Source organism: Thermobia domestica, chromosome 6 (genome assembly GCF_964235325.1).
Source record: "Thermobia domestica chromosome 6, izTheDome1.hap1.1, whole genome shotgun sequence".
Classification (NCBI taxonomy): domain Eukaryota; kingdom Metazoa; phylum Arthropoda; class Insecta; order Zygentoma; family Lepismatidae; genus Thermobia; species Thermobia domestica.
The window spans coordinates 98,457,106-98,483,481 of NC_137459.1; the positions used below are offsets into that span (position 1 = coordinate 98,457,106).

Sequence of the window (26,376 nt, forward strand, 5' to 3'; positions counted from 1 at the left end):
TAGTTGTTCCTTGGCTATAATCTAACATGAACTATGAACTAATGTCTTGGACCTTGAATTTATATTACGTTCTCTTTTTTTTTCAGGCCAATAAAAAGGTGAAACAAGAACAAGATAAGAAAGGTATTCTCACACCAGGTGAAACGAACTTAACGCCGAAGCAAGTTAATATTTTGCTGAAAAGGTTTCCTAATCCCAAGTAGTAGAATGTCAAGTGTTAGTATGTGTTGTTAATTAATAAAAGTTGTAATACTTCAAATGGCTAATTTCTTTCTTGCACTTATAATAGAATATAATTCCTTTCCTCTTGAATTAGTACAGTACAGTACCAAACATTAAGAATTCCATGTGCATAGGGATAAATAAAATATGTTAAATAATATTACAACGTGAGAGGTGGTTATTGGTTATATCTTTCACTAACTAAGTAGTGAATTAACAACACTTTTCTCTTAGCATATTAAGTGCTATGGAGTCCGATAAAAGCACGAAGATATTGTCTTCGAAAAGTGTCAAGGTCTGTAAGGAAATATTACAGTGCTTTGTCAGTTCTTACTACAATACCAAATTATCCGAATGGTTATTAAGTTCTAGAAATGCAAAAAAAGATGAACAAATTGCATACCTAATTGGCTCACTACATAGTTTTCTAAAACAGCAGCATTGGTCTGCTGGGTCTACTATGACACTTTACTTATTAACAGTTTCTTGACAGCTAACTTACTAGTAGAAGATTAGATTATCAAGTAATTTTAATGTTTTTTGTTTTTTCTTGTCTTGTATAAAATGTCTAAAATTAATGGTTGCTGTCAAGGATTTGTTTTTCCGAAGATACTTATCAGAACATTCCTACTTAGTTTATCATATTACACGGTTATTACAAATGATTATCTCGATTTAAAAAATACTCCTAAACTCACGTGTAACGACCCCAGATACATAAAAGTGGTGTCCATAGAAAGAGAAACTAAAAAAGTTTGCCATATACCAGCGATGATCGATGTTGAGTCTCCTTTGTTACTGGGCACACATCGAGTCTGTATACAGTCAAGTTCCTGTATACATTTTCTAGCACATCGCATGGATCGACTCATACAATGGCTTTTATACACATCTTTGCAGTGGATGGAAAGGGTGGCTAGTAGTAGATTCTATCTTTGACTCCCTCTTAAAAAATTCACAGGGTGTAGTGTCCCGAGAACGTGGTCCCATGGCGGACGTTAATTATTAACACGATCATGGGGGATGCCAAATTCTGTTGAAAGATGAAAACTGGGATGCCCTGTCCCAGTTACGGAAGAAACTATGTTTGTAACATATCTTAGGTACCAAATTCCCGTGATCGTTTCCTCATCTTATTCTTTCTCAAGAGTAATGGCACAAAACACAGTCACCTTAAGGGAAGTCATATTCTGCTTGTAGGCATGTGCACTTTCTCTTTTCCCAAGGTTCTGGCATTACATTTGTTCACTCTACCTGAAAGATATCTTCATTGCTGAACACTGATGATTCCTTGAAGTCGTTGGTTTCCATTAGTACTTGTGCAAAAAGGAAGTCGCTTCACTTGTCTGCGAGTTTCAGGACCTGTAGCAATGGACAGTAACAGTAATTCCCAATTCCCTCAATAACTTCCCTTCCAAGGACACCACTGTTACACGTTTCATACCATTGGAAAGGCCATTCCATCACCTTCCAAGTGCACTATGTCATATTTCGGTAGAATAACTATAGTGTGATTGTATGATAATGTGGATCACTGTGACAGCTGGAAACTAGTCCATGTTCAAAAATTCAATACTAGGTATCTATGATGTATTGGATGAAGATATCAAAGATCTAAGGTTCATTATAAATAACACATGTTCTAAATTTGAGTGGAATCAGTAATAACTAATAATACTACATCTTTTCTTGTGAGTAAATCGGGAGAATATCTACTGATGATAAGCTACTAAAGAAGCACTAGTGACAAAACTGGTTTAACTTTTGTGTGTGTGTGTCAAAATGTGGGAACACATCACCATATTTGAATATTTCGCATATAATATAGACATACGATTGCAGGGCTCATAGCGAATCACTTTTTTAACTAAAAGTTACTTTTTATCAAGTTGGTCACTAAAAGTTACTTTTTTTCAAATTTGTCACTAAAAGTTACTTTTATGGGATGTAAAGTGACTTTTTCGTGTGATTAATGTTTTGCATTGGCAGTTTTCTGAGAAAAATATTATAAAAATAAATAGAAAAAGGTAGAAACTTGTTACTTATTACTCTTCTGAAAGCTTCAGTATTTGCTGCCACATGTGAAACAGTCAACTTTATTCTCACTTCAGCTTTTATTCTTTCTAAAGCACAGTGGATGGTTGGTGGATGCTTAAGCTCTCAAGGTGAGGTTGAGAACCCTTCTGTGTCTATTCTTTCTTCTATCATAATAGTCTTTTAGTTTTCTCTCGTAATAGCTAACGCTCCACTCAAAGTTGTGTGTATGTTGTTCATCATGTTCGTCTTGTGTTATGCTTATTATATGTTCTTCTTAAGTGTAGGTGATGAATTTGAATATTTCACGGCTTTGAGAACTATCAGTGCTAAGTTAAATATAATGTGTGGGATGAAGAAATACGGAAATAGGCCAGAACTGGTTCCACTTACTCAGAAGCTTCTTACATCTGCTAAGTCTGCTTACCGTACTACAAAGCATACTTATAAAACCTAAGAAAGGAGAAAGCTCAAAAAAAAGAAGAAAAGATGAAACAAAACAAAAAAGTGATGGAAAAAATGACAAAGGAAAAAAGGGACATGATGAGATTTTGGTCACTTTTCAACTATTTACAAGAGACCAGAGCACTGTGAGTCCTGCGATTGTTAAATATTCTCATTCCATCACATTGACTAAGTCTATAGTTGCTTGAAATGGATCATCATGGTACCTCGTCAGTCATATATTGGTTCAGAGTGCGGGTCACTTCTTTACTTCTTTATCCAAAATTTCCCTCCTAATATGACAAATCAATTTTGTTACCGTGTTTCGACAATTACGTCCTCCTCTTAAACGCTACAAATGTCTCTAGCCACCTCTGCTGCACTCAACCCGATTGAATTCAAACAAAACCAGTTATCGTTTTTTTTTTTAAAAATATTTTTAAGGGACACTCCGTAATATTTTGTAAGTAAGAAAAATATTCAAATAAAAAGATTTGACAGACAATAAAAAAACTATATCAATATATACATGATTCTCCGTTGTTTCGAAAATATGCAGGTTGGTCGAGAATGCAGGACGCTCGTCGAGGAGGAAGCATGACGAAATTTTACGTTTGGAGCCATCGCGAAGATCTTGTCTATTCTTCGCCTACGGAAGATGTTCAGAATTTAGAGGAACACATCCTCCAAGGCTGCAATAGCATTCGAACACGCCAGATGTCTGAGTATGTGCGTTCATCCATGATGTGTTCGTGCCAGTCTCTGCCCAGATTATGGTCATTCTGAACAACTTCCTCTAACAATGCTGCGTCCAGTGAAGGACGATGTCCTTGCCTCCTCCCGAGTGGTATATGTCATTCCCATTAATTAAATGTTGTTTCTGGTACTAGTTGTCGTCAGTCCACCTGCACCTTATCTATGCCTACGGTACGCTAGTGACTGTTCCCAGCATATCAATGTGTCTCGCAGGATTTTTGATGGCTTGTTCGCCTCTACTTCCATACACTGTGGCGTGTATCGTATTTTTTGGTTCATCCTGTATATCTCCGAAACGGTGTTGTATCATATATCGTTCATCCTGTATATCATATATCATCATAGACTTCTTTGTTGCATATGAGATGATCACGCAGTCAGTCTTGCATTATTTCATTATTTGATACGGGCTCTAGCAATAAATGTATCACTTGCAAAGTCGAATCCAACCAGGACATGGCGTTTGTCAGCAATTCACCACTCATTGAGTTATTCTCTTTCTTTTCTCATAGTTCCTTTCACTTTATATGGCAAACACGAGCAGTCAAGTTGAAGAGAACTCATTATGATCAAATTGTACCAGTAATTGAGACCTTAACGAATATGAACAAAGCAAGACACTTTTGGAGCCGTTCTCTCTTTGTAAGCACAACTAAAAGCATAGTTTAATTTTCGAAAACCACTAGTTTTAAGGAGAGAAAGTTATGAAGTAATTGCCTTGCTTTACTCAGAGAGTGCCTTCCAGCACGGGAAGAGATAATTTGAATAATAATATGTGCTATTCTTATTTTCTACGTAATCTGGTGCCCTTTTTTTTTTTCAAACCTGGTAAATTTTGTTTTCCGAAAATTTTACTAGTCAGCTTGTGACCTGTACGTATATTCCTTGTTAAAGTATGTTGTCTGCTGAACAAAGTTTGATAATAACACTATCCATGCTTTGGATTGGGTATATTGTATCAAAAGAAATGGTGTCTAATGAAGGATATGTTAGATATCCGAAACTGTAACACATTATAGTTTAAAATACAGTTTATGTTGAAGCTTTGGTCAGTATTTCTTGTGCTACAAGGTTTGATAGTTTTGCCACCAGCAAACTAAGGAACATTATTTCGATGATTATGTAGCGCAAGGGCGGATTCAGGGGGGCTATAAAAAAATGTTACGTTTAGGTAACGAGTTAAAAACAAAACTCGTTAGCTTAATAATTATACAAATTACAGGTACAAATATTTTAAAACACACAGTGGCGGATCCAGAATATGATCAAGGGAGGGGCTAAACCATAGTTTGCCGTTTTATCCAGTGTAAAACAGGATTGAAAATCCAGTGTATACCTGAGGGTCAAGGGGGGGATAAAATGGACTTCAATCCTGCTTTACACTGGATAAAACGGCAAACTATGGTTTAGCCCCTCCCTTGATCATATTCTGGATCCGCCATGTGTGTTTTAAAATATTTGTACCTGTAATTTGTATAATTATTAAGCTAACGAGTTTTGTTTTTAACTCGTTACCTAAACGTAACATTTTTTTTCCAACGAAATGAATGTGGTCGACATAAATTCGTGAACATCGTAAAACAAATTATATTTTCTTGAAACAACTTCATCGTCATCTAAAATGACTGCTTTTTAATTTTTTCTCCTAATGTTAGAAACACCATTATGAGGCCAGCCTTTTTGTATTAAGATCCCCTATAAACTAAAATTCTATGTATTTGCTTTAGACATACTAGTATTTACTTTAATAATATTTAGTCTGTTAAACTGCAAACTTTTCAGTCATTACTTACAAAACAATAGAACAACCTTATTACCAAAAATCAGTTCACACGCCTCCAATGTTACAAATAGGTCATTTATGAGGGTTTTTTTTTTTTTGGTAAATCATTAGCTTGCAGCACTATATAATATAGAATCATTGGTATAAGTAAGTTCACAAACTTGTAGTGCTAGCTCTACTGGCTTGTACGTAGTAATTTTTTATTTGCGTGATTGAGAAACTTATGAGTTACTTTAGGAGTGTACAGAGTAGTATTACTGGGCCAGTAGATTTCAGAAATAGCCAGTGAGAAAAGTGGATAATAGATTGTTTTTACTATATAATTATTTTTACAATTTACAGTATTTATTGCCGTGCTACAAAATGACACAAAAACATAATGATGAGGTAAATTGTTTACAAATAAAGTTTTAAGTTACATCGTTTGATCTGCAATATCAGCTAGCAAACAAGTTCCTTCTATATTATAATTCATACATATATTGCAAAGTTATTTTTGTATTGTATGCATTTCAAATTACATGATATAATCTTCAAAATTTTTAATTTAGCACACTGTAGAGTTCAAAGTTGAATATCATAACATAAAATAGAAATGTTCATACTTGCGTTTATAATAAAAATTTCTTAATATTCTTCAGTGTAATCTTCATCTCTTTCTGAGCTTTCTAAACCAACTTCTTCGTAGTCTTTCTCCAGCGCAGCCAAATCTTCCCGAGCTTCTGCAAACTCACCTTCTTCCATACCTTCTCCAACATACCAATGGACGAAGGCCCGTTTCGCATACATCAAATCAAATTTTTGGTTTAGTCGAGCCCATGCATCAACTATGGCTGTGGTATTGCTAAGCATGCACACTGCACGTTGAACTTTAGCTAGATCACCGCTAGGTACAACTGTAGGTGGTTGATAATTAATTCCTACTTTGAAGCCTGTGGGACACCAATCGACAAATTGAATATGGCGTTTTCCTTTAATTGCAGCAATTGCACTGTTTACGTCTTTCGTAACGACATCACCTCTGTATAGCATGCAACAAGCCATGTATTTTCCCTGTCGAGGATCGCATTTTACCATTTGGTTGGCAGGTTCAAAGCAGGCAGATGTAATTTCTGCTACAGTCATTTGTTCGTGAAAAGCTTTGTCAGATGAAATGATTGGAGCATAAGTTACGAGAGGAAAATGAATTCTTGGGTATGGGACCAAGTTAGTTTGAAATTCTGTCAAGTCTACATTGAGGGCTCCGTCGAAGCGAAGAGATGCTGTTATAGAAGATACCACTTGCCCTATCAGTCGATTTAAGTTCGTAAAGGTTGGTCGTTCAATGCCGAGATTCCTTTTGCATATATCATAAATAGCTTCATTGTCAACCATAAATGCACAGTCTGTGTGTTCCATAGTTGTGTGAGTCGTCAGAATAGAATTGTAAGGTTCTACAACGGCAGAGGACATCTGGAAAAGTGTGAATAGATATATTTTGTTAATGAAACGTAGTAAGAAAACTAGACATATGGGAAGAAGTAATAGTTTCATAATATATTACTGTATTTAGGACTTGTTCGTGTTAATCGGTAACTTTTCTTACTAACATGCTAGTACATTTAATGTTACCTGGTTTAAGAAATACACATGAATCAAAACATGTTCTATTAGCATAAGGGGATTAATAATGCAAATATTGGAACTTGTAATGTTAATAAATCAAAACTACCATAATCTGTACCAGTGATCATAAGTATGTATTATATATTTTGAAATATTTCATTCTTTAGCTAAATTCAACACAATATGAAGATCGTGTTACTCGAAATATTAAAATCATTCTTTTAAGAAACACACGAATGCATAGAGAAAGTTTCTTTATCATAAAAAAAATCTTTTCTTTCTTATTATTAATGGATATTCTGGCCTTAAGAGAAATTTATTAGCTCTTTAAAAAGTTTTTTTTTTCTCAGTATGAAGCTGACGTAATCTGCAAGGGCGTCCCACATGAAGCTTGTATCTTTACTCTTCAATTTAAATTTTAATCGTAAGTTGCATCTTTCTAGTAGAAATCGGATGCTACAATCAATGGTTGGATACATTTCGTAAGCAATAAGGATAGGCTGCAAAAAAGTAATAAAGCGATTTGAAAGTTCCGTACGTTTCCACACATTATGAAAATCAACAAATACCTTATACTTTCTTTGCGTAATTTGTTAGTCATTTCAAACTACTGTTTAGCGAGGTAGTGTTTCCGAGATGTTTCTTTATTAGCAAATACAACTTCAAATTAATTACGACGACGTATAACGAATTGCTCAACAACAAATTAAAGATTACATCTACAATACTATTTTAATGAGTATTATTTTGTAGTTATTATATTAGATTTCCCAATATTTTACGAAACATGAACAAATTAATAAATTGAGAGAGACTAGTAAATACACTTATCAATCAACTGGAAAATCATACACGTGAAATCTAGTGTGTGTAGCAGAGCGGGAATCGAACCCGGGTTTATGGCGACTTCAAAATACACTAACCACTATGCTACTCATTCTTTCCCGCAACATATCCTCTCTCCTGAGGTCGGTGTTCAGCTATTCAAACCACAAGGGCTATATCACTAACTGAACGCCGATCTCAGAAGTGTGTGTGACTGACTTGGAGAAGGGTTGGGTAGCGTAATGGTTAGCACGCCGAAATGGTGCTTATTTCTCGACTCAGTGACACTTTTTTTTTCAAATCAACTAATTTCGTCACTTTCGCTGATACCGAAAGTAAAAGGTTCCAGAAATCATATATTTGGTTCCAAACCTTACGCCTGCTAAGTAAAGAAATCATAGGCTGATATGCGATTTACTTTATTTTCGTGCAGATACATTTTATTATTTTCCTTACATTTGATCAATTTAATCTTTAGTTCTTTTTTATTATTATTATTTTAATTTAAATAAAGTCGTAATTCTCTTCCATTGTAATATTTATAGGTCAGTGCAAAGCCATAACAATTGCAACTTTCATATATGACACCTTTTGGAACCAACAATTAAAACAATTGACTTCGGAAATGTTGGAAAATGTCTTGCTTGACCTATTCGTTTACACCTATAGAAAAAGTCGTATTGAAAGTTAATAGACATTAGAAATAATAATGGTAGTTTTCTCACATACACACATATGTTTAGATCATGGCTTGAATTAACTGTGTTGCTACCAGCAACATTAACCGCCTTATGCAGAGTCGTTTTGATGTATGATTAGCGTAATACTAAAGGCACGACTACTGCAGGAAACATATGTTAGTAGAACACTTTAGTATGACACTAATCAATTGTCAGAACGACTCTGCATAAGGCCCTAAATGTCTTCAACAGAAACACGAAGAAGAAATCTCGGAAAAAAGACATTAGGGTAGATTTGAAATACACATTATCAAGTCACCTTTAAATTCACTGTGAAGTACTACCTGCAATATTGCAATGGATATATTCTTACAAACTTAAGACTCAAAGGGCATTATTCAGTCATTATTATTTCTAATTACCGTTATATTAAGGGCTTGACTAACGATTGAGCTATGTGGTAGTCAAGCCCTTAGTATGATGCTAATCACAAGAAAGAAAGAACTAAAATGATTACGTATAAAATACCGAAGTAAATCTAAACTCACCTGAGGAGCAGGATACACAGCAAACTCCAACTTGCTTTTCTTTCCATAATCTAGAGAGAGTTTTTCCATTAGCAAAGAGGTCAAACCAGATCCTGTACCTCCTCCGAAGGAATGAAAAATCAAAAATCCTTGAAGACCTGTGCATTGGTCCGCCAATTTGCGAATTCTGTCCAAAACAATGTCGACGATTTCTTTGCCTACAGTATAATGTCCTCTCGCATAATTATTTGCTGCATCTTCCTTGCCATTGATAAGTTGTTCGGGATGAAACAGTTTTTTATAATGACCTGTTCTTACCTCATCTGAAAAAATTATATTGCCAATTAATATATATAAAATTTGACTTCAATATTAAAATAGAGTATTTGATAGTCTAAAAGTGATGTAATCTGGTAAGTAGGATCACCTGTTCAATGCGACTACGCCCATGAATGATCAAACATTTTACACATGAACTCCTGAAATTTACACACAATGAATGACTGAAATTTTACCTGACCAATCTCGACTGGGAAGTTACTGAATTTAATTTCTGGATACTGAACATGTGCGAGAAGTGTATTTAACAAGAGGAGTTTGCCAGATTGATGGTTAGTGGGAATTAGTAAGCCTAGAAATGCCCATGTTCGCCTGAAGTTACTTTCTAAATATAAGGAATAACAAGAGAGAAAAGTACACAAGGAAATGTGTTGGACCTCTCTAACATATTTATTAAATAAGGTAGGAGAAAATTTGAGTGAGCTTTCCGCAGAATAGATACCCTAACTGCAATACGAATTCATTTGATTTCCACTTCGTAGAATAAACAGAGTTAAAGCACATATTGCTTGATTGTTGATGGTCTTGAGTTATTCAATCCTAGGTTGGAGCGCAATCTGTTTGAAACTAAAAGGTACGTATAACATAGAGTAGAAATATGTGAGCAAACAATCGGAAGATAGATACTAAGAAGAGGATTGTATTGAATAATTTTTGTACCACAACGAAGTATATATTTGCAGTTTTTCAATATTCGTAATCCGTACTAAGATAAAAGAGAACGTACAAATCCTTTGTCCGCTCATCACGCTAATACGGCTGAACCAATTTCTTTTATTTTTGGGGGGTTATTAGGATTTGGACCCTAGATGGTTTTTATCATATCACTTTAATTTTCAATTACCAGTGTCTTGAGATAATTGACCATTCAGGTGTCCATTACGTACAAATCCTTTGTTAGTTCATCATAGGTATAAAAATAAACGTATGTATATGCAACCCGCATGACCGTGTCACTCGGCGGGTTAACATAAATGACAGGCGTTATAATGGTTTTTATCATATCACTTGAAAGCGAAAAAGTAAAAATTATCTAAGTAACAAAGTTTATTGCGTTCGGGGGTGACCGCAGCGAAGCGGGGCGGGTTAACATAAATGACAGGCGATATAATGTTAACATTTACTGCAATCTTCTATGGTTTTTATCATATCACTTGAAAGCGAAAAAGTAAAAATTATCTAAGTAACAAAGTTTATTGCGTTCCGGGGTGACCGCAGCGAAGCGGGGTGAACGCTGCTAGTCCGTACTAAGATTAAGAAAAGCAACTTCAGAATGACCATTCGTATTTTTCAATTTTTAAAAAAGTGACAAAACTCCTGAATTCAGTATTGACAGACATCTTAGAATGCTTTCTATAAACAAGTACACTAATAGTGAGCATGGTAATTCAGTAGGTAAAAACAAATAACAGTGGGTTTTCCATTTTATCATTGCATCAATGATCTCCTGTTCAGTCACTTGCAATTGGCATTTCGTCTCCTTTACTTTATAAGGTACTGTACTACCATGAGCAAAATAAATGACGCGTCTCTTTATTTTGAAGTTTTTTTAAAATATCTCCGTTTTCTTTATATGTTCGAAATTTCGGAAGGTTTCCCCAGCAGGACAGGTTAATAACAAACCCGTTTTTAATATTTGTGTTAGATATTAGCTTAAAATAAAGAAATTAGAAGCAAAAAACATTAAATCGACAGAAATCTCGAGAATTACCAACTCTGCTAAAGTGGGAAATTTTCAAGAACGCGAGGGAATTCTGCAGTTTAACACGAAGCAGCGACATCTATGTCATTGAAAGAAGCGTGGATTAGATCTACAAACGAAAATTCTAACGAAATATTTCTAGTATGTCTTATTATATGCATTATCAGCGAACTCCAAATATATGAATCTATGCTAAGTATTAACGTATAGATAGTGCAAATAGTGGAAATTACCTATGGAAAAAGACGAATTGTTAGCCCAATCGTAATGAAAAATCGTCTTTACTGTAGAACAGGTTCAACTTACGTAAGAGAGCAAATAGCTCAGTTAAGTAAAGCAACGAGTTTGTATACCGAAGGTAGACGGTTCGAATCCTGTGGAAGTACTGTTGTCATTTTTATCACTAAGGTTATTTTATTTATTTTTTATTTGGGAAAGAATCAAATTTAACATATGTGTAAAACTCATGACGATACCAAAACAAAAAAAAAAAAAAAAAAAAAAAAAAAAAAAAGAGAGAGAGAAAATATCGTCGCATTTGCATTAGTGTCTCTAATTTTTGTTTGCAAACAGATTCGTAATTATTTCCCCTGTGCTCACTGATGCATAACGAATGTTTTCCAGTAAATGTTAATTCTAATTTGGAGAATTTTATAGTTTCACAATGTTTCTCACTACATAGTCTTCTATCTACGTGTTTGGATATTTTGATAACAGATTTCCCTATTAAATGTTTAATTTTCTCTATAAATATTTGTCTTAAATTGAAATTGTTTTGAATTTACTACATAAGCAAAGTTGCCCGAAGGAGGGGAGCTCAAGTAATAGATATTCTACGTAAAAGCAACCTATTGTAGAATGATGATGCTTCTTACCTTCAGCACATAATCTTAACGTTAGAGAGTCAGAGAGAGAAAAATCCTGGTTTTTCCTCCTCTATGACCACCCATCTTAAACCTCTACATATCATTGTTCGTCTCACATAATTTCGGCTTTCCAAAGACATTCATATTTATTATTATTATTATTATTATTATTATTATTATTATTATTATTATTATTATTATTATTATTATTATTAATGAATATGCGCCACCCTTACATAATGTTGTAACTTTACACATCTTAGTTTAAAGTGCTTTCTTTAGTAATAATTTGAGCAACCACGTCACAAAATTTAAAATGTATGAGGGGGCACGACGTTTTATTTCCCCTCCTCTCTTTTCAGCACCCTCCAACAGAAGGTATATAATTTCTGAGAAGCAGAGCAGACAAAATGAATAAGAAATATATTTAGAGCCTCCTTTCCTCCTTCGTGAATGTAATATCACGTAGCATTTTTTATTCTACTGAAGACGACCCTAGGCCGTTATGGTTAGGTAACAAAAGAAATACCTAATATATTTATAGCGCCCCTTATCTGTAATATTACCTCTTCTTTATTTGTTCGAGGCTTCCTTACACAACCAAGGGTGACAAAAAGAATAGGAAAAGTGTCTAAAGATTACAAAAGACTTTATATTTTGTCAGAAACAAGGCAGTATATACACAACATTGCTTTCATTAACAAGTGTTTCACCCTTGAGTCGCTTATAAAATTATGCAGAATAACTTTTGCCGATCATTGTTCTAGAGGGATTTGTCCAGGATGGTTTGGTGTCGAGCTAATAACGATAAGTATATTTATTTACATCACTGTTAAAGAAATAGCAAACTTTCTGAAAGGAACTTACTTAGGAAACAGATCTTCCTTCTACTTAGCCAGAGCCCACTCTGAAAAATTGCATCTGGCATTCTGAGTGAAAGTTCTATGGGACTATTAGAAAAATATATTCCCGTTTTCACGCTGATGGTAGAATTTCTTAAACAGTTATTGAATTACGTTTGAAGGGTAGGCGTAAATAGCGCCCCCGCAACAATGTGGCGTGGGGACCGCACAAGCTGCAAGGCCAAAAAATATACAGAAAGTACGCAGGGGCGGAGCAGGCCAAATTTTCACACGGGCAAAGTGACTTTTTGGCGAACTTCCCCTACTAGTAGCCTATATTTTACATTTTATCATAGTGTTTTTAATAGTTTAAACCAGGAGCGTCATTTCAGATTTTGCTTTGGGGGGGGGGGGCAAGACCTCTTGATATAAGTAAAATTTCGCGTTTTTCACTGATTTACTACTATTCTAATGATAAAATCTATATACATCTCAAACTCACGGGGGGCAAATGCCCCTCCCTGCCCTCCCTAAATGACGCCCCTGTTTTAAACCCATTTTCAAAAAGAAATCCATTACCTAGGAAAAGTTCACAAAGAATATGGCCCGCTATAAACAATACCAACTCCACCCCCCTGGTCTAGTGGCTAGCACGCCTGTCTTCTGTGGTACCGGGTCCAATTCCCGGTGGATTACTGTTGAACGATAAAAGTGGTTCGGATTCCACTATAATTAGTATCCACATCTCCCTTGCCCATTAATGCATAACCGTGGAACGCTAAACTCAAGCAAACAAACAAACAATACTTAATTCCCGGCACTCTTTATTCTACATGCCATCTCTCAATTTTTCGATACAGCCCCCTTAGTACTATGAAACTCTCTTCTACCATAGTGAAATGGAAAAAGATCATATAATTGCCACTACTTTACAAGAATATAAACCAAAAACGTCAGTAGAAAGCACATTATAAAATTTACTTTTTGAGGCTCGTTTTGGTGCCCCTCTTTCTCTGGCGCCCCGGGCAGTCGCCCGGCCCTTAGTCCGCCCTTGAAAGTACGGACGCATAACTAAGGACTGCGGAGGAGAGGTTAACCTTCATGTTATGCCACTGGTTTGACGTGTTTGAAATGTTCAGTAAGTGATCAGTTGGTGAAATAATTTCGACGGTTACTGATGTTTAAAGTTTAGCTAAGACAAAGCTACCTAATCAAATACATTTGATATCGCGATATCACAACTTGATTTTTCCTCACATAAAAAAGATAAAAACAATAGTAATAAAAACCCTTACTCGTACTGGGCTCCTAACTAACTAACAACCTAATTCTTACAGACTAGTTGCTCTGACCAACTGAGTTTCGATTTCTTACGCGAAAGAAGTCTGTTATTAATATATTAAGAGGCATGCTTTTCATTATCAAAACTGTTCGAAGTAATACGAACATGGCTTAAGAACAGAGACGGAACTGAATTACCACTCGATTGACCTTGAGGGCAAATCACCAAAGCGTAGCTATAAACGTAAGTTCAGCATGCATTTCTCTGGAGTTGTGTTCAGTATTCCTATCTGCCAGTCATGCTTGTTCGTAGGAGCAATATGTTACAAACCTAACCTTTCGATAGAGCACAATGACAGAGAATCAAAATTAATGAATTCTTGCCCTTGTGAGCTTGGGATACCACCATGTGCAATAAAACTGTCGCGTCTTCTGAAGTGATATTTTATCGAAAATAACTCGTTTTCCTTTATATATCCGAAGTTTTTGAGGGTTTCAAAATGAGGAAACGTTACTGACAAACAAGGACGCATTTAGGGGTGGGTCCAGGTGGTCCGGACTCCCCTCTGAAATCCCAACTTCTCTGTAAATTTAGCCTAAATTTAAGGATTATCTTTTAAATTTTATTATAATTTATCCTAATATTGAAGTCGGACTTCTCCCGAAATAAATTACTGCTGACAATTTTCAATATATTCCTTAAATAAGTAAAATAACTAAATTAGGAGCAAAAAGCTTCAACACGGGCTAACTTTTGTCCACTGCCAATATTGTTAGAAGGGATATTAATAGCAAAAACTGCTAGGCAATGCTGAACCTTGGAACTTTGCCTAGCAGTTTTTGCTTGGAACTTCACTCCGAACAGCAAGCTTATTATTGAGAACTACATATGAAACATTTTATCAAAACTTATCTAGCTTTTACCTGGCATGAAATTATTATATACACCAAAATTCACTCTCCTAAAATGTGTATCTAAACATTGCTCTACGTATCTACGAAGCAATGAAAATTATTTATCGAAATATGTGAGCAGGGAATTCTAACAGCCAGCCATTTTATTTAAATCGTAGTAAACCCTGTAACCGGGCGTTAACGTGAAGACAAAGCTTGGTCCATTGGTAAAGTGTTGGAAGAATATAAACTCAATGTTCGTAGGTTCGAATCTATCCACTCACCATAACATTTTGTTCTTATGTGTAACGATGAAATAAGAAAGAAAAAATGTATAACCGTTAAGACAAAACTTCAACCTAGTCTGAAGAGAACAATACTAAAATAGTAATACAATGACGTCAACCAAGAATTATTTCATGTAGCGTTTGGACGAAATTACAGCTGTTAACAATTGCAGAAATAAAAACAGGCTGTAATGCAGTCTAGACTTCTGAATGCATTTACTTCCTGAAAACTTCCGTCTCGTCATTGGTATGCCGTTAATCATTGTAAAACCTTTCAATTGGAAGTGAAATGACACAAACTAAAACAGTTTTAAATCAATAAATGTCTATGTGTAAAAGTAGGTGTCTTTTATCTGTAGTTCTGAGTTCCTTTTACTTTGAAGTGACAAATGAGAGAAGAAAGTATGGTGTTCGAAAAAAAATCAAATTTGAGATTTCAACGAATTTACACGTATTATAGCCCCTAACACCGAAAAAGTTATTTTTCGATACATGTCCATTAGTTCGTCCGTCCGTTCGCTACACTTTTCTGTGCACTCGCCTAGAAGCCATACCTGAAGCCATACCTCGCCTAGAAGCCATACTTGAACATACCGTAAATTAGTTGAAAAATTTACGGTGTGTTCAACTTATCTGCACCAAATTTTAGTTTAAGATTTTCATAGTATTTCCTTAGTTTTTTTTTATTTCCCTCCTACTCCCAAAACAAGGGTAGTTTCCTGTACGATGAAAATAAAAAAAAATATATTTTCTAATAACTGGCTCTAACGATCTTGTTTTCTTTCTTTTTTTATAAATCAATATTTAATTAGCAACCCTATTTTGTGGTATAAGGCATTTATCTGAGAAAAATCTACAAGGGGTAGTTTATACTAAGGGGGTGAGTTTTTTCTCAGTGTTTTTCTCAAAATGGACTCAAATGTTTTCGTTCATATTTCATAAATAAAGATTTCATTAATAACTTATCAATATGCCATAACTCGTTTGTCCTAAAAAAATGCAAGGGGTAGTTTATTCTTGGTGGAGTGTTGTGTGGGCGATTTTCTCAAAAACGACTCAAAAGAGTTTATTCATATTTCAAAAATAAATATTTCGTTAATAACCGAACAATATGGCAAAACTCGTTTGTCCTGAAAAAATATGCGAGGGGTAGTTTACTCTTGGGGGTGTTTTTCCTCCACGGTTTTCTCAAAAATGAGTCAAGCAATTTTGTTCGTACTCAGAAATAAATATTTCATTAAAAACCTAGTAATATGGAATAACTCGCTTACCCTGAAAGAATCCTCAAGAGATAGTTTCTTCGGGGAGTTATTTTTCCCTCACGATTTTCTCAAAAATTACTCGGACAATTTTATTGATAATTCATAAATAAGTATTTCATTAATAACCCTATATTTTAGTATAAGTCATTTCTATGAAAAACAATTACAACGGATAGTTTATTTTTGGGGTCAAGGTTTTTTCCCCGACAATTTTCTCGAACGACAGGCGATTTTGTTCAAATTTCGCAAATAAATATTTCATTAATAACCAAAAGTATATCTTAACTTATTGTTCGAAACAATTCACAAGAGGTAGGTTACTCCTGACGTGTTCTTTTTGAACGACTTTCCCAAAGTGACTCATTTGATTTTTTTTTCATATTTCATAAACAATGATTGCATTAATTGGTCTATTATATGTCTAATGAAAATGTGCTCAAAGTGTGAGTTTGTTTTGTAGTATGAATTTTCTTCAATCGAAGTTTTTTATTCGATAATCTGACATTCGATGTATTTGAATAATACGATAATTTTATTCGTATTATCCAAATGCACACTTCAGTAACAACTGCGGCCTAACACAGTTAAGAAATTGAATTGAAAAAGTTTAGTGCGGTGGCCCTGTAATTGAATATTTTTTGAGAAACTCCCTAGCTTTTTGTGGTAAACTCAGGCTTTTCTTTTTCGAGCGACAAAAGAGAGAAGAAAATATAGTGATTGTGAAAATAATATCAAATTCAGATTTCAACGGATTTACATGTTTCATGGCGTCTACATACCGAAAATGTGACTTTTCGACACCCGTCCTTCCGGTCCATCCGTTCGGCACACTTTTATATGCACTCGCCTAGAGGCCATACCGTTCAACTTATCTACACCAAATTTTAAACTTAGGGTTTACTTAGTATTCTTACAGGAGCTTTTCCATTTTTTCCTACCACCTAAAATAAGTGTGGTTTACAGACAGCCGAAAATCGAAAAACGCTATTTTCTCAAAAATGGTTTTAACAATTTTGTTTATTTTTCATTAATCAATATTTAATTAACAACCCTATATTGCAGTATCAGATATTTTTCTTAGAAAAATTTACGAGGGGTAGTTTATTCTTGGAGGTGACTTTTTCTCGACGATTTTCTCAGAAAAGACCCTGGCGAATTTTGTACACACTTCATAAATAAATATTTGACCTTACAACATGGTATAAGTCAATTGACCTGAAAAATATATGAGTAGTAGTTTATTCTTGGACTTGAATTTATTCCCAGTGAGTTTCTCAAACACGACCAGTTGGCAACCCTGTATCTCGACAACGAAGCTGAATTCGAAAACTGCAAGAGGACCATTTGTCTCCTTTTGATGTCACGAATCACCTCCCGAAGTTTGTGTACATCTTTCAGGTTCACCCTTAATGAAGCTTCTTTTCGAAAAGTTAACTATTAACTTTAGGCATTGTTTATCTTTTTTTAAATCACAAATGTCGTTATTAATTTTAAGGCAGAGAACTACTTCTGAGAGAATAGATCTTGAAAAATAATTTTAAAACTTAGACTTTTGTTTTCGAGACATTCCAGACAAGACGAAACATTTTACAAGCTATCTCGTGTCCAAAACATTTGCCTCGTATTATCTTGGATGTCACAAAGCGCGTCTTGTCTCTTTCTCGAGACATGTCTTATCTCGTGCGCATTCGTTAGCACTTGGAAAGAATTATCTTTCTACTCAAAGCATTGTTTTTATAATGGTTGCATATTTATGATAATTGCTGTCCACATAAATTACAGTCCTTTCAGTTGAATTAATTTTTATTATTATTATTATTGAAATTGCAATATCTAGTTTAACGTTGGACGATTATGCACCTACGCTAAGGGAGAATGATGATGAATGAAATGGTGAAATGAAGAAAGTGGGAGGAAAATGGAAAATCTCAAGAAAACACATACCCATGCACACGGTATTTGTCCACCTCAAATTTCACTTGGCACGAAGTGGAATCGAGCCACGGACCCCCTGCACCAAAGGTCCCTGCAATGCTTTATTATTATTATTATTATTATTATTATTATTATTATTATTATTAATAATAATAATAATAATAATAATAATAATAATAATAATAATAATAATAATTGAAGCGAGCTTAACGAGTTTCAACCGTACGACTCAACCAACGTTTGGGTGCCTGTTCGTTCGTCTGCTCCTCTCATAAAAGACATTTCATTTTAATGAAACTAGTAAGTGCCTTCTTTTAGCTCTGCGAAGTAACTATTGCTTGGAATATGAATCTGCAAAACATAAGAGGTAAAATTAACCAAATGGTGCAAGTTTCCACTTATATATACAAAACAATTTTGCAATATCAACTACGTGAATCTTGTCCCATAAAGAAGCCGAAACCCCTACACCGAAGAGCCCTCCGAGATTTGATCATTGTCCACACGGACTGAAATTGTCATTTGAAGCCAAGACTTTAATACGAAGCCAATAATTTCTTTAAAATAGACGGAAAATTCGGAAGTTATAAGCATTTTCATATTTTTGCCTTTTCCCATAAGGGAGCCGTAGCCCCCTATACTGAAGACCCCCCCGGAGATTTGATCATTGGCCACTCGGACTGAGTTTGTCATTTGGAACCAACACTTTAATACGAAGCAAAATATTTCTTTAAAATAGACGAAAAATTCGAAAGTTATAAACATGTTAATAATTTTGCCTTTTCTCATAAGGGGGCCGTATTAGCCTACACTGAAGAGCCCCACGAGATTTGATCATTGACCACTTGGACTGAAATTCTCATTTGAAACCAAAACTTTAATATGAATCCAAAAATTAAACTTTTACATCAATTTAAACTGACTGGGTTCCAGTTCCCCCCACTATTGTTTAGTTTAGTTAAGTGGTAATTTGTGACAGCTTCACATCATCTAAAGAATGTTTCACTTCACCTCCCCTCCCCCAGGAGTTCGTGCTGGATCCACCACTGGAATCAATAGACACTCTTCCTATTCTTTTTGTCACCCTTGATTGTGTAGGGGCTCCCTCGTACAAATAAAGAAGCGGTAATATTACAATCAAGGGGCGCTATATATTAGGTATTTTTTTAGTTACCTACCCCTAACCGCACAGGGCCATCTTTCGTAGAATAAAAAATATTACGTGATATTCCAATCATGAAAGGGGAGAGGATGCTGTAAATATATTTCTTATTCGTTTTGTCTGTCCTGCTTATCAAAAATCACTTTCTGTTGGAAGGCTACTGAAATGAGAGGGGCAAAATAAAAAGTCGTACCCCCTCCTACATGGTTGCTCAAATAAGTACTAAAGAAAGCATTTTAAACTAAGATATTTAAGATTTAAACTAGGAAACTAAGATATCCTACATTATGTAAGGATGACATATTCAGGATTATTATTATTATTATTATTATTATTATTATTATTATTATTATTATTATTATTATTATTATTATTATTATTATTATTATGTTTTTGGAGCACCGAAATTTTGTGAGACGAACAATGATATGTAGAGGTTTAAGATGGGTGGTCATAGAGGAGGAAAGACCAGGATTTTTCTCTGTCTGACTCTCTAACGTAAAGATTATGTGCTGAAGGTAAGAAGCATCATCATTCTACAATAGGTTGCTTTTACGTAGAATATCAATTACTTGAGTTCTCCTCCTTCGGTCTACTTACCTTATGTAGTAAATTCAAAACAACTTCAATTCAATACAAATACATTGTAAAACTTTTCCGTAATTAAACATCTAGGGAAAATTAAACATTTAATAGGGAAATCTGTTATCAAAATATCCAAACACGTAGATAGAAGACTATCTAGTGAGAAATATTGTGAAACTTTATAAAATTCTCCAAATTAGAATTAACATTTACTGGGAAACATTCGTTATGCGCCAGCGAGGATATGGTGAGCAGTGAGCACAGGGGAAATAATTACGAAACTGTTTGCAAACAAAATTAGGGACGCTAATGCAAGTGCGACAACAGCATTTTTTCTTTTTTTTTGGTATCGTCATGAGTTTTACACATACGTTACAATTTGATTCTTTCCCAAATAAAAAAATTAAAAAAATAACCGTAGTGTAGTGATAAAAATGATAACGGCACTTCCACGGGATGGAACCCGCTACCTTCAGCATACAGACTCGTTGTTTTAACTAACTGAGCAATTTCTTTCTTTACGTGAACTGACCCTGTTCTACGGTAAAGACGATTTTTCATTACGGTCGCGCTACCAATTCGTCCTTTTCCATAGACAATTTCCACTTTTTGCTCTATCTTTATGTTAATACTTAGCATATATTCATATATTTGGAGTTTGCAGATAATGCATATAATAAGACATACTAGAAATATTCGTTAAAAGTTTAGTTTGTAGATTTAATCCACATTTCTCTCAATGACATAGATGTCGCTGCTTCGTGTTGAAATGCAGAATTCCCTCGTGTTCTTGAAAATTTCCCACTTTAGCAGAGTTGGTAATTCTCGAGATTTCTGTCGATTTAATGTTTTTTGCTTCTAATTTCTTTATTTTAAGCTAATATCTAACACAAATATTAAAAACGGGTTTGTTATTAATCTGTCCTGCTGGGGAAACCTTCCGAAATTTCGAACATATAAAGAAAACGGAGATATTTTCAAAAAACTTCAAAATAAAGAGACGCGTCATTTATTTTGCTCATGGTAGTACATCCGTGGGATCTTCAAGACTTAATTTCAAGATTTTTACAAACACATGTGTTATTAATCCTATTGTGGAAACAGCTGTGATGCTGAAGCAAATTAAATAATAAAAATAAGTATAATAAATTTGTCTCAACGTTAAGGAAGTAATGCAAATTTCAAGAATTGTAATATGATAACTGGTCTACACAAATAACTAGATATATAATGGGCAGTAGCGTACGCAGAATTTCATCAAGGGGGAGTCAAAGCTCCCAAAATCATATAAATGTAGTTGTTTGTATACATACCTTAATATGACAAATGCTTATTTGTATATGTTACTCGAGGGATGGGACTGAAACCTTGAAACTTCCCTTGCGTACGCCACTGGTCATAAGTAATATCTTACTATTTATTTATGTAATTATTTGTCTTCTTACCTATAACTGTTGGTTCCAGATCTACATAAATAACTCGAGGTACTTGTTTCCCTGCGCCAGTACTACTGAAGAATGTACTGCAATTTTTGGCTGATTCATCCTCTGAGTAACCATCTGCATTTATTCCATGTTCCATGCAATACAATTCCCAACAAGCATTGCCCATCTGTGCTCCAGCTTGCCCAATATGAATAGATATGCATTCCCGCTGGAAAGATACAAAAAATGCCAAGAAAATTAATATCTAAATACGAATTTAGTCAGTTGGAGTGGCGAGGTTTGAGGGGAGAGAGGGTAGACAGTGTCTACCCTTTAAAATATAATGTCCATTAAGTTTAAGTCCTTTTCCTAATTTAAAATATCCGATTCTTTTCCGGTTTTTTCCCCCAAGTTGAAACTGGATCCATTTCTAGACCCTCCTTGCTTGTAAGTAGACAGGTCGTTCAGCGTCTAGCAGAACTTGAACATTATTCCTATTTTGGATTCGTCTTCCTTGCATCAACCTATAGAAGTGTAAGAGTGTCAGCCGCGAGTTAAATGAAGGGCCAGACACTCGCTGTATAGAATCACTCAAAAGACGTTCGGCATTTTGTCTATTACAGAGTTGCCAGTCTAGTTTATTTTAAACGATTCGTGTGTGCCTAACTTTTCTGCAGTGACACGAATACTTTTCCAAGTGTCCACTTCAATGGTGTTCCTCAGGAGCTCATCCGGATATAATGTTAGTTGGTGCTCACTTGGCTCATTTTGCAATGCTGTGTCACCACACCAAAATTTGACAAACCAACGGTGAATGAATGGTACGTGCATTCGTCATTTGTATTTTCATTTATTTATTTTTGCTGTTTGCTGTGCAAAATGTCTAAGTTTTAATTCATAAAAAACCATCAATTGCAATTGTATGTTCTTCATGGTGCAGTTTCATACGACCCTGTTCAACAACGTACTACATCCTGATTGTCTGGGTACCCTGCCTGTTTGATGGACATGTAGAGTTTTTTTTAAAAAATATTTAAACAAGTGATTCTTAACAAAATTGCTTTTCAAGTTTTTTTTTTTAAGTAATCTCCAATTCTTCTTTCGGGTACGGTTTTCCAATTTAAATAGACTGAATTTTTGTAAGAAAAGCGAATAGCTTACGAAAGCATACTGTACTTTGAAATTGTTACAATAATAAAATCTTACGTTCTGTATTGTGAAGATCTGAGCGAAATTTTGGAACTGATTTTCCTATTTCAACATTCTCTTTTAGCATACCGTAAGACGGGGTTACTTTGCATAAGATTTATGCAATTTTAAAGAAAATACAGCGTTCTAAATCATTACTTTTGTAACTTACAAACGCAATGATTTAGAACGCTCTACTTTAAACACATAGGGCTCTATGCAGAGTCATTCTGAAGCGTGATTAGTGTCATATTAAAGAGTTCGACTAACATATCTTTCCAGCAGTAGTCAGGCTTTTAGTATGACGCTAATCATACGTCAAAACAACTCTGCAGTAGTCAGGCTTTTAGTATGATGCTAATCATACGTCAAAACAACTCTGCATATAGCAGACAATAACTAGATATATAAGGAAAACATTAGTGCAAGTTCAATAGTAAACATTCAGTATGACTATAGTTATTGAAATGTAAACTTTGGTGCAAAGTAACCCCATAGGTGAGGTTGCTTTGCACAATATACAAACAAGTAGGTTCAACATACGAACATAACGTTTCTGTGCAATGTTTTCCTTTCAGTTTTACTTTCGAGCTCCTTCGTGGCTAAGCGGTTAGCGTACGCGCCTTTGGCGTGGGGGACCCGGGTTCAATTCCCGGCGGGAGCTCATGTGGTTCGGATTCCACGTTAATCAGTAGGTCCACGTCTCATATAGCCTCGCTGCTGAAAGGGACGCTAAACTAAAATCAATCAATCAGTTTTACTTTCTACACAAAACTGCATGCAGTCTACAAATATTGATATTAAAATGATGGTACCGTTATCAGTACTTAGTTTGAATTATCGATATTTGTAAAGAAAATTATGTATTTTCTGGTACCGGCACAGGAACCACATTCTAATAGTTTAGCATATTTCCAACAAAAGTACAACTCGGAAACAGAAAAAAATTCCGTGAACTTACTTGCCTTGATTATTCCTTACGTTCAAGAATATCATCCCAACCGTAATCAGTGGAAGATTTACAGGGTTTGGGACTTTCAGGCTGAAGCCCACTCAAATTACATGATTTTTTTTAATCTAGTGTTAGTCATTCTTATGCGTATAAGCTGCAAGCCCCCCTTAAAATCTAGTGATTTAAAAAAAATCGAAGCCTTTGTGAGTGAAGCCCCTCTCACACTACTTTTCTGGATCCGCCACTCTTCATAATTTATTTTCCAACAAGAAATTCATTCCGGCATCTACCTAAATAGGAAATTTTCCTAAATTTAGAATGCAGGAGGTTCCAGTAGTAATAATTTCCTATCTAAGCGGTATTTTGGACCGGTGCAAAGTATCTCCGATTAGAGGCTGAAACCGCTTTCTCCCAGGTTTACTTTTTTTATGACTTTAAAACGTTTCACACTTCAATTTCAACTATTGCATCAAGCCCCATTATACATAGTAGTACTCTACGAAATCGACTTAACTTTGACGGAAATTCTTGTACGTGATATCTTTCAAATTTTGGCGGCCTTTACAGTGACTGGTTTCACTACCTCTACAACAACGAACCCTCCCGGTAATTAGAACTGATGTTAACCATCAATATTATAGCCAAAATACAATTAGTTGTTCTATCTTACGATGGCAGTTGAAACTTCCTCTTTACAGTTCATGGTTTTATCGACAGATGACTGCGAAGCTTTTTTCATATTTTGTGCAAAGTAACCCCTGATGTGCAAAGTAACGCTGTCTTACGGTACGCGAAATAGAAAAGAGACGAGTATTGTTATTTGTAGTAACATACGTTCAGCTGTAACACTTTTGAAAAAAAAAACTGATTTTCTTTTGCGTAACTTACTTCAGTTCGGAAATTGTACTTGATGCACTAACACACGAACTACCAAAGGGGTCATTTTGACCCCTCAACATCATTCATCATCCTTTAATGTGTGCATTAGTTAAAATATAATAAACATATAGCACCACTTTTCTTCTCTCTAATGAGTGTAATCATATCCTAAATATCATATTTCAATTATTTTTAGTTTGGTTTAAAAATGAAGATTTACCTAGAACTACCAGGGGGGTCATTTTGACACCTGCCTATTTATTTTGAAAATGAAAATGAAAGTGGTCAGGTTTACGTACCACGCTTATGCTGGCTGGGCTAAAGGAGACGGTGATGATAAATAAATGGAATGGTGGAATGAAAAATGTGGGAGGAAACGGGACAACCCCGACAAAACCCACGCAACGGTGTTTGCCCACCACCAAGTTCACTTCCTCTTTATTTTATTCTGGATAAAGAAAAACGATTTTTTGAGTCTTGTTTATACTTTTTATCAAGGTGTATTATAGATGCTCCTGCATCAATTGTTAACAGCCATTAATTTGTGGTGGTTTTTTCGAAGAACGTGTTTCACTGTTTACTAATCACGTAGTCTTTAGATAGTAAACAACTTAAAGCAGCAGAGTTTCTAACACATTTATAGGATATTGACGATAGTGCTTCTGGTGATGAAGACAGTAACAGTTGATTTGAAAACGAAGATATTACAGACTTTGAAAAACAAGATCTTTTCAGTAGTGCTGATGATGATGTCGAATATACTGATTCTGATTCTAGTGATAACGATGCAAGGGAATTCTACTCAAATTAGTGGTAGGCCTAGTGAAGTGGCTCCGGATCAGACTGTGTGGACTGGGTGTAAACAACAAGACATGCGGAAGATTACAAAAACCTTATATAGTTTGTATCAAACCAGGACCCACATCATTCGTTATGCGTAATATGGATGATGCTTGTGCAAGTGCATTCAGACTGTTTGTAACCGACATCATACTGCGAAATATAAAAAAGTGCACAGAAGCACAGGCCCGTCGAGTTTTAGATGACCCTAACTATTCAACTTCTCTCGATGAATTTGATGTATTTATTGCCTTATATTTACGTGGAGCAATGAGGATGAATAACGTAAGTGTAAAGTGTCACTGGTCTGAAATGCTTGGCTGCAGCTTCTTTCGGAATGTCATGTCCAGAAACAGATTTGAAGAAATAATGAGGTTTATAGGGTTTATCTCAAATCTACGAGGAGCAAAAGACGTAAAACTGACAGGTTTTGCTAATTTTCTGATATTTGGTATCAGTTTCTTACAAATTCCCGAAGGTGCTACAATCCCTATACTTCCTGCACTACTTATAAGTGGCTCTTTCCAATGATATCTGTCCATTTATTCAGTTCATGTGTAGGAAGCCGGATAAATAGGGCGTCACATCTTGGATGCTTGTTGGAGTGAAGAACAAATGATTTGTAAATAGTATTCCATATTTAGGAAAAGATAAAAAGAGGCCAACGAACATCTCTCTTGCTGAACATTACATATTGTGAAACCCTTCATACACTCAGGATTGCATGTAACGTCAGACAACTTTTTGACGTCTCTACATCGTGCAAAGGAACTAAAAATTAATGGAGTAAGTTTGCTTGATACTCTCCGAAGCAAAAGTGGGGAATATCCATCTTCAATACATTCCCCTCAGTGACGTGGCGTGACAATTTGACGATTGTTACCGGTTGCTGATACTACAAGTAACTCTTGTTTCTCAATATCAGAAAATCTAGTACTCACTTTTTCTTTCAGCGTATCAGCCATTTCAAACTATAGGCATTGGCAAAGTGGTCAAATTCCACTTCATTTACTCTTGACCTTTTAGAACAATGTGGCTCTTCATGTTCTTTCATTTTTTACT

General features: G+C 35.1%; 2 protein-coding genes across 2 annotated transcripts in view; one reads left to right on the forward strand and one right to left on the reverse strand.

Annotated features, from left to right (window-relative positions):
- The window catches only part of LOC145688120 (small ribosomal subunit protein mS37), a 29,972-nt gene extending 29,713 nt beyond the window's left edge, over positions 1 to 259 (forward strand). The window contains exon 4 of the mRNA XM_081761885.1: positions 87 to 259. Within this exon, the coding sequence (XP_081618011.1) occupies positions 87 to 203 (117 nt within the window). The 3' untranslated portion in view covers positions 204 to 259. The remainder of the gene's footprint in view (positions 1 to 86) is intronic.
- A 5,270-nt stretch (positions 260 to 5,529) lies between these two features.
- The window catches only part of LOC145688121 (tubulin alpha chain-like), a 63,718-nt gene continuing 42,871 nt past the window's right edge, over positions 5,530 to 26,376 (reverse strand). Inside the window, exons 3-5 of the mRNA XM_081761886.1 lie at positions 21,477 to 21,684; positions 8,898 to 9,199; positions 5,530 to 6,691 (exon numbers count right to left, since the gene is read on the reverse strand). Coding sequence (XP_081618012.1) covers positions 5,867 to 6,691; positions 8,898 to 9,199; positions 21,477 to 21,684 — 1,335 coding nt within the window. The 3' untranslated portion in view covers positions 5,530 to 5,866. The remainder of the gene's footprint in view (positions 6,692 to 8,897; positions 9,200 to 21,476; positions 21,685 to 26,376) is intronic.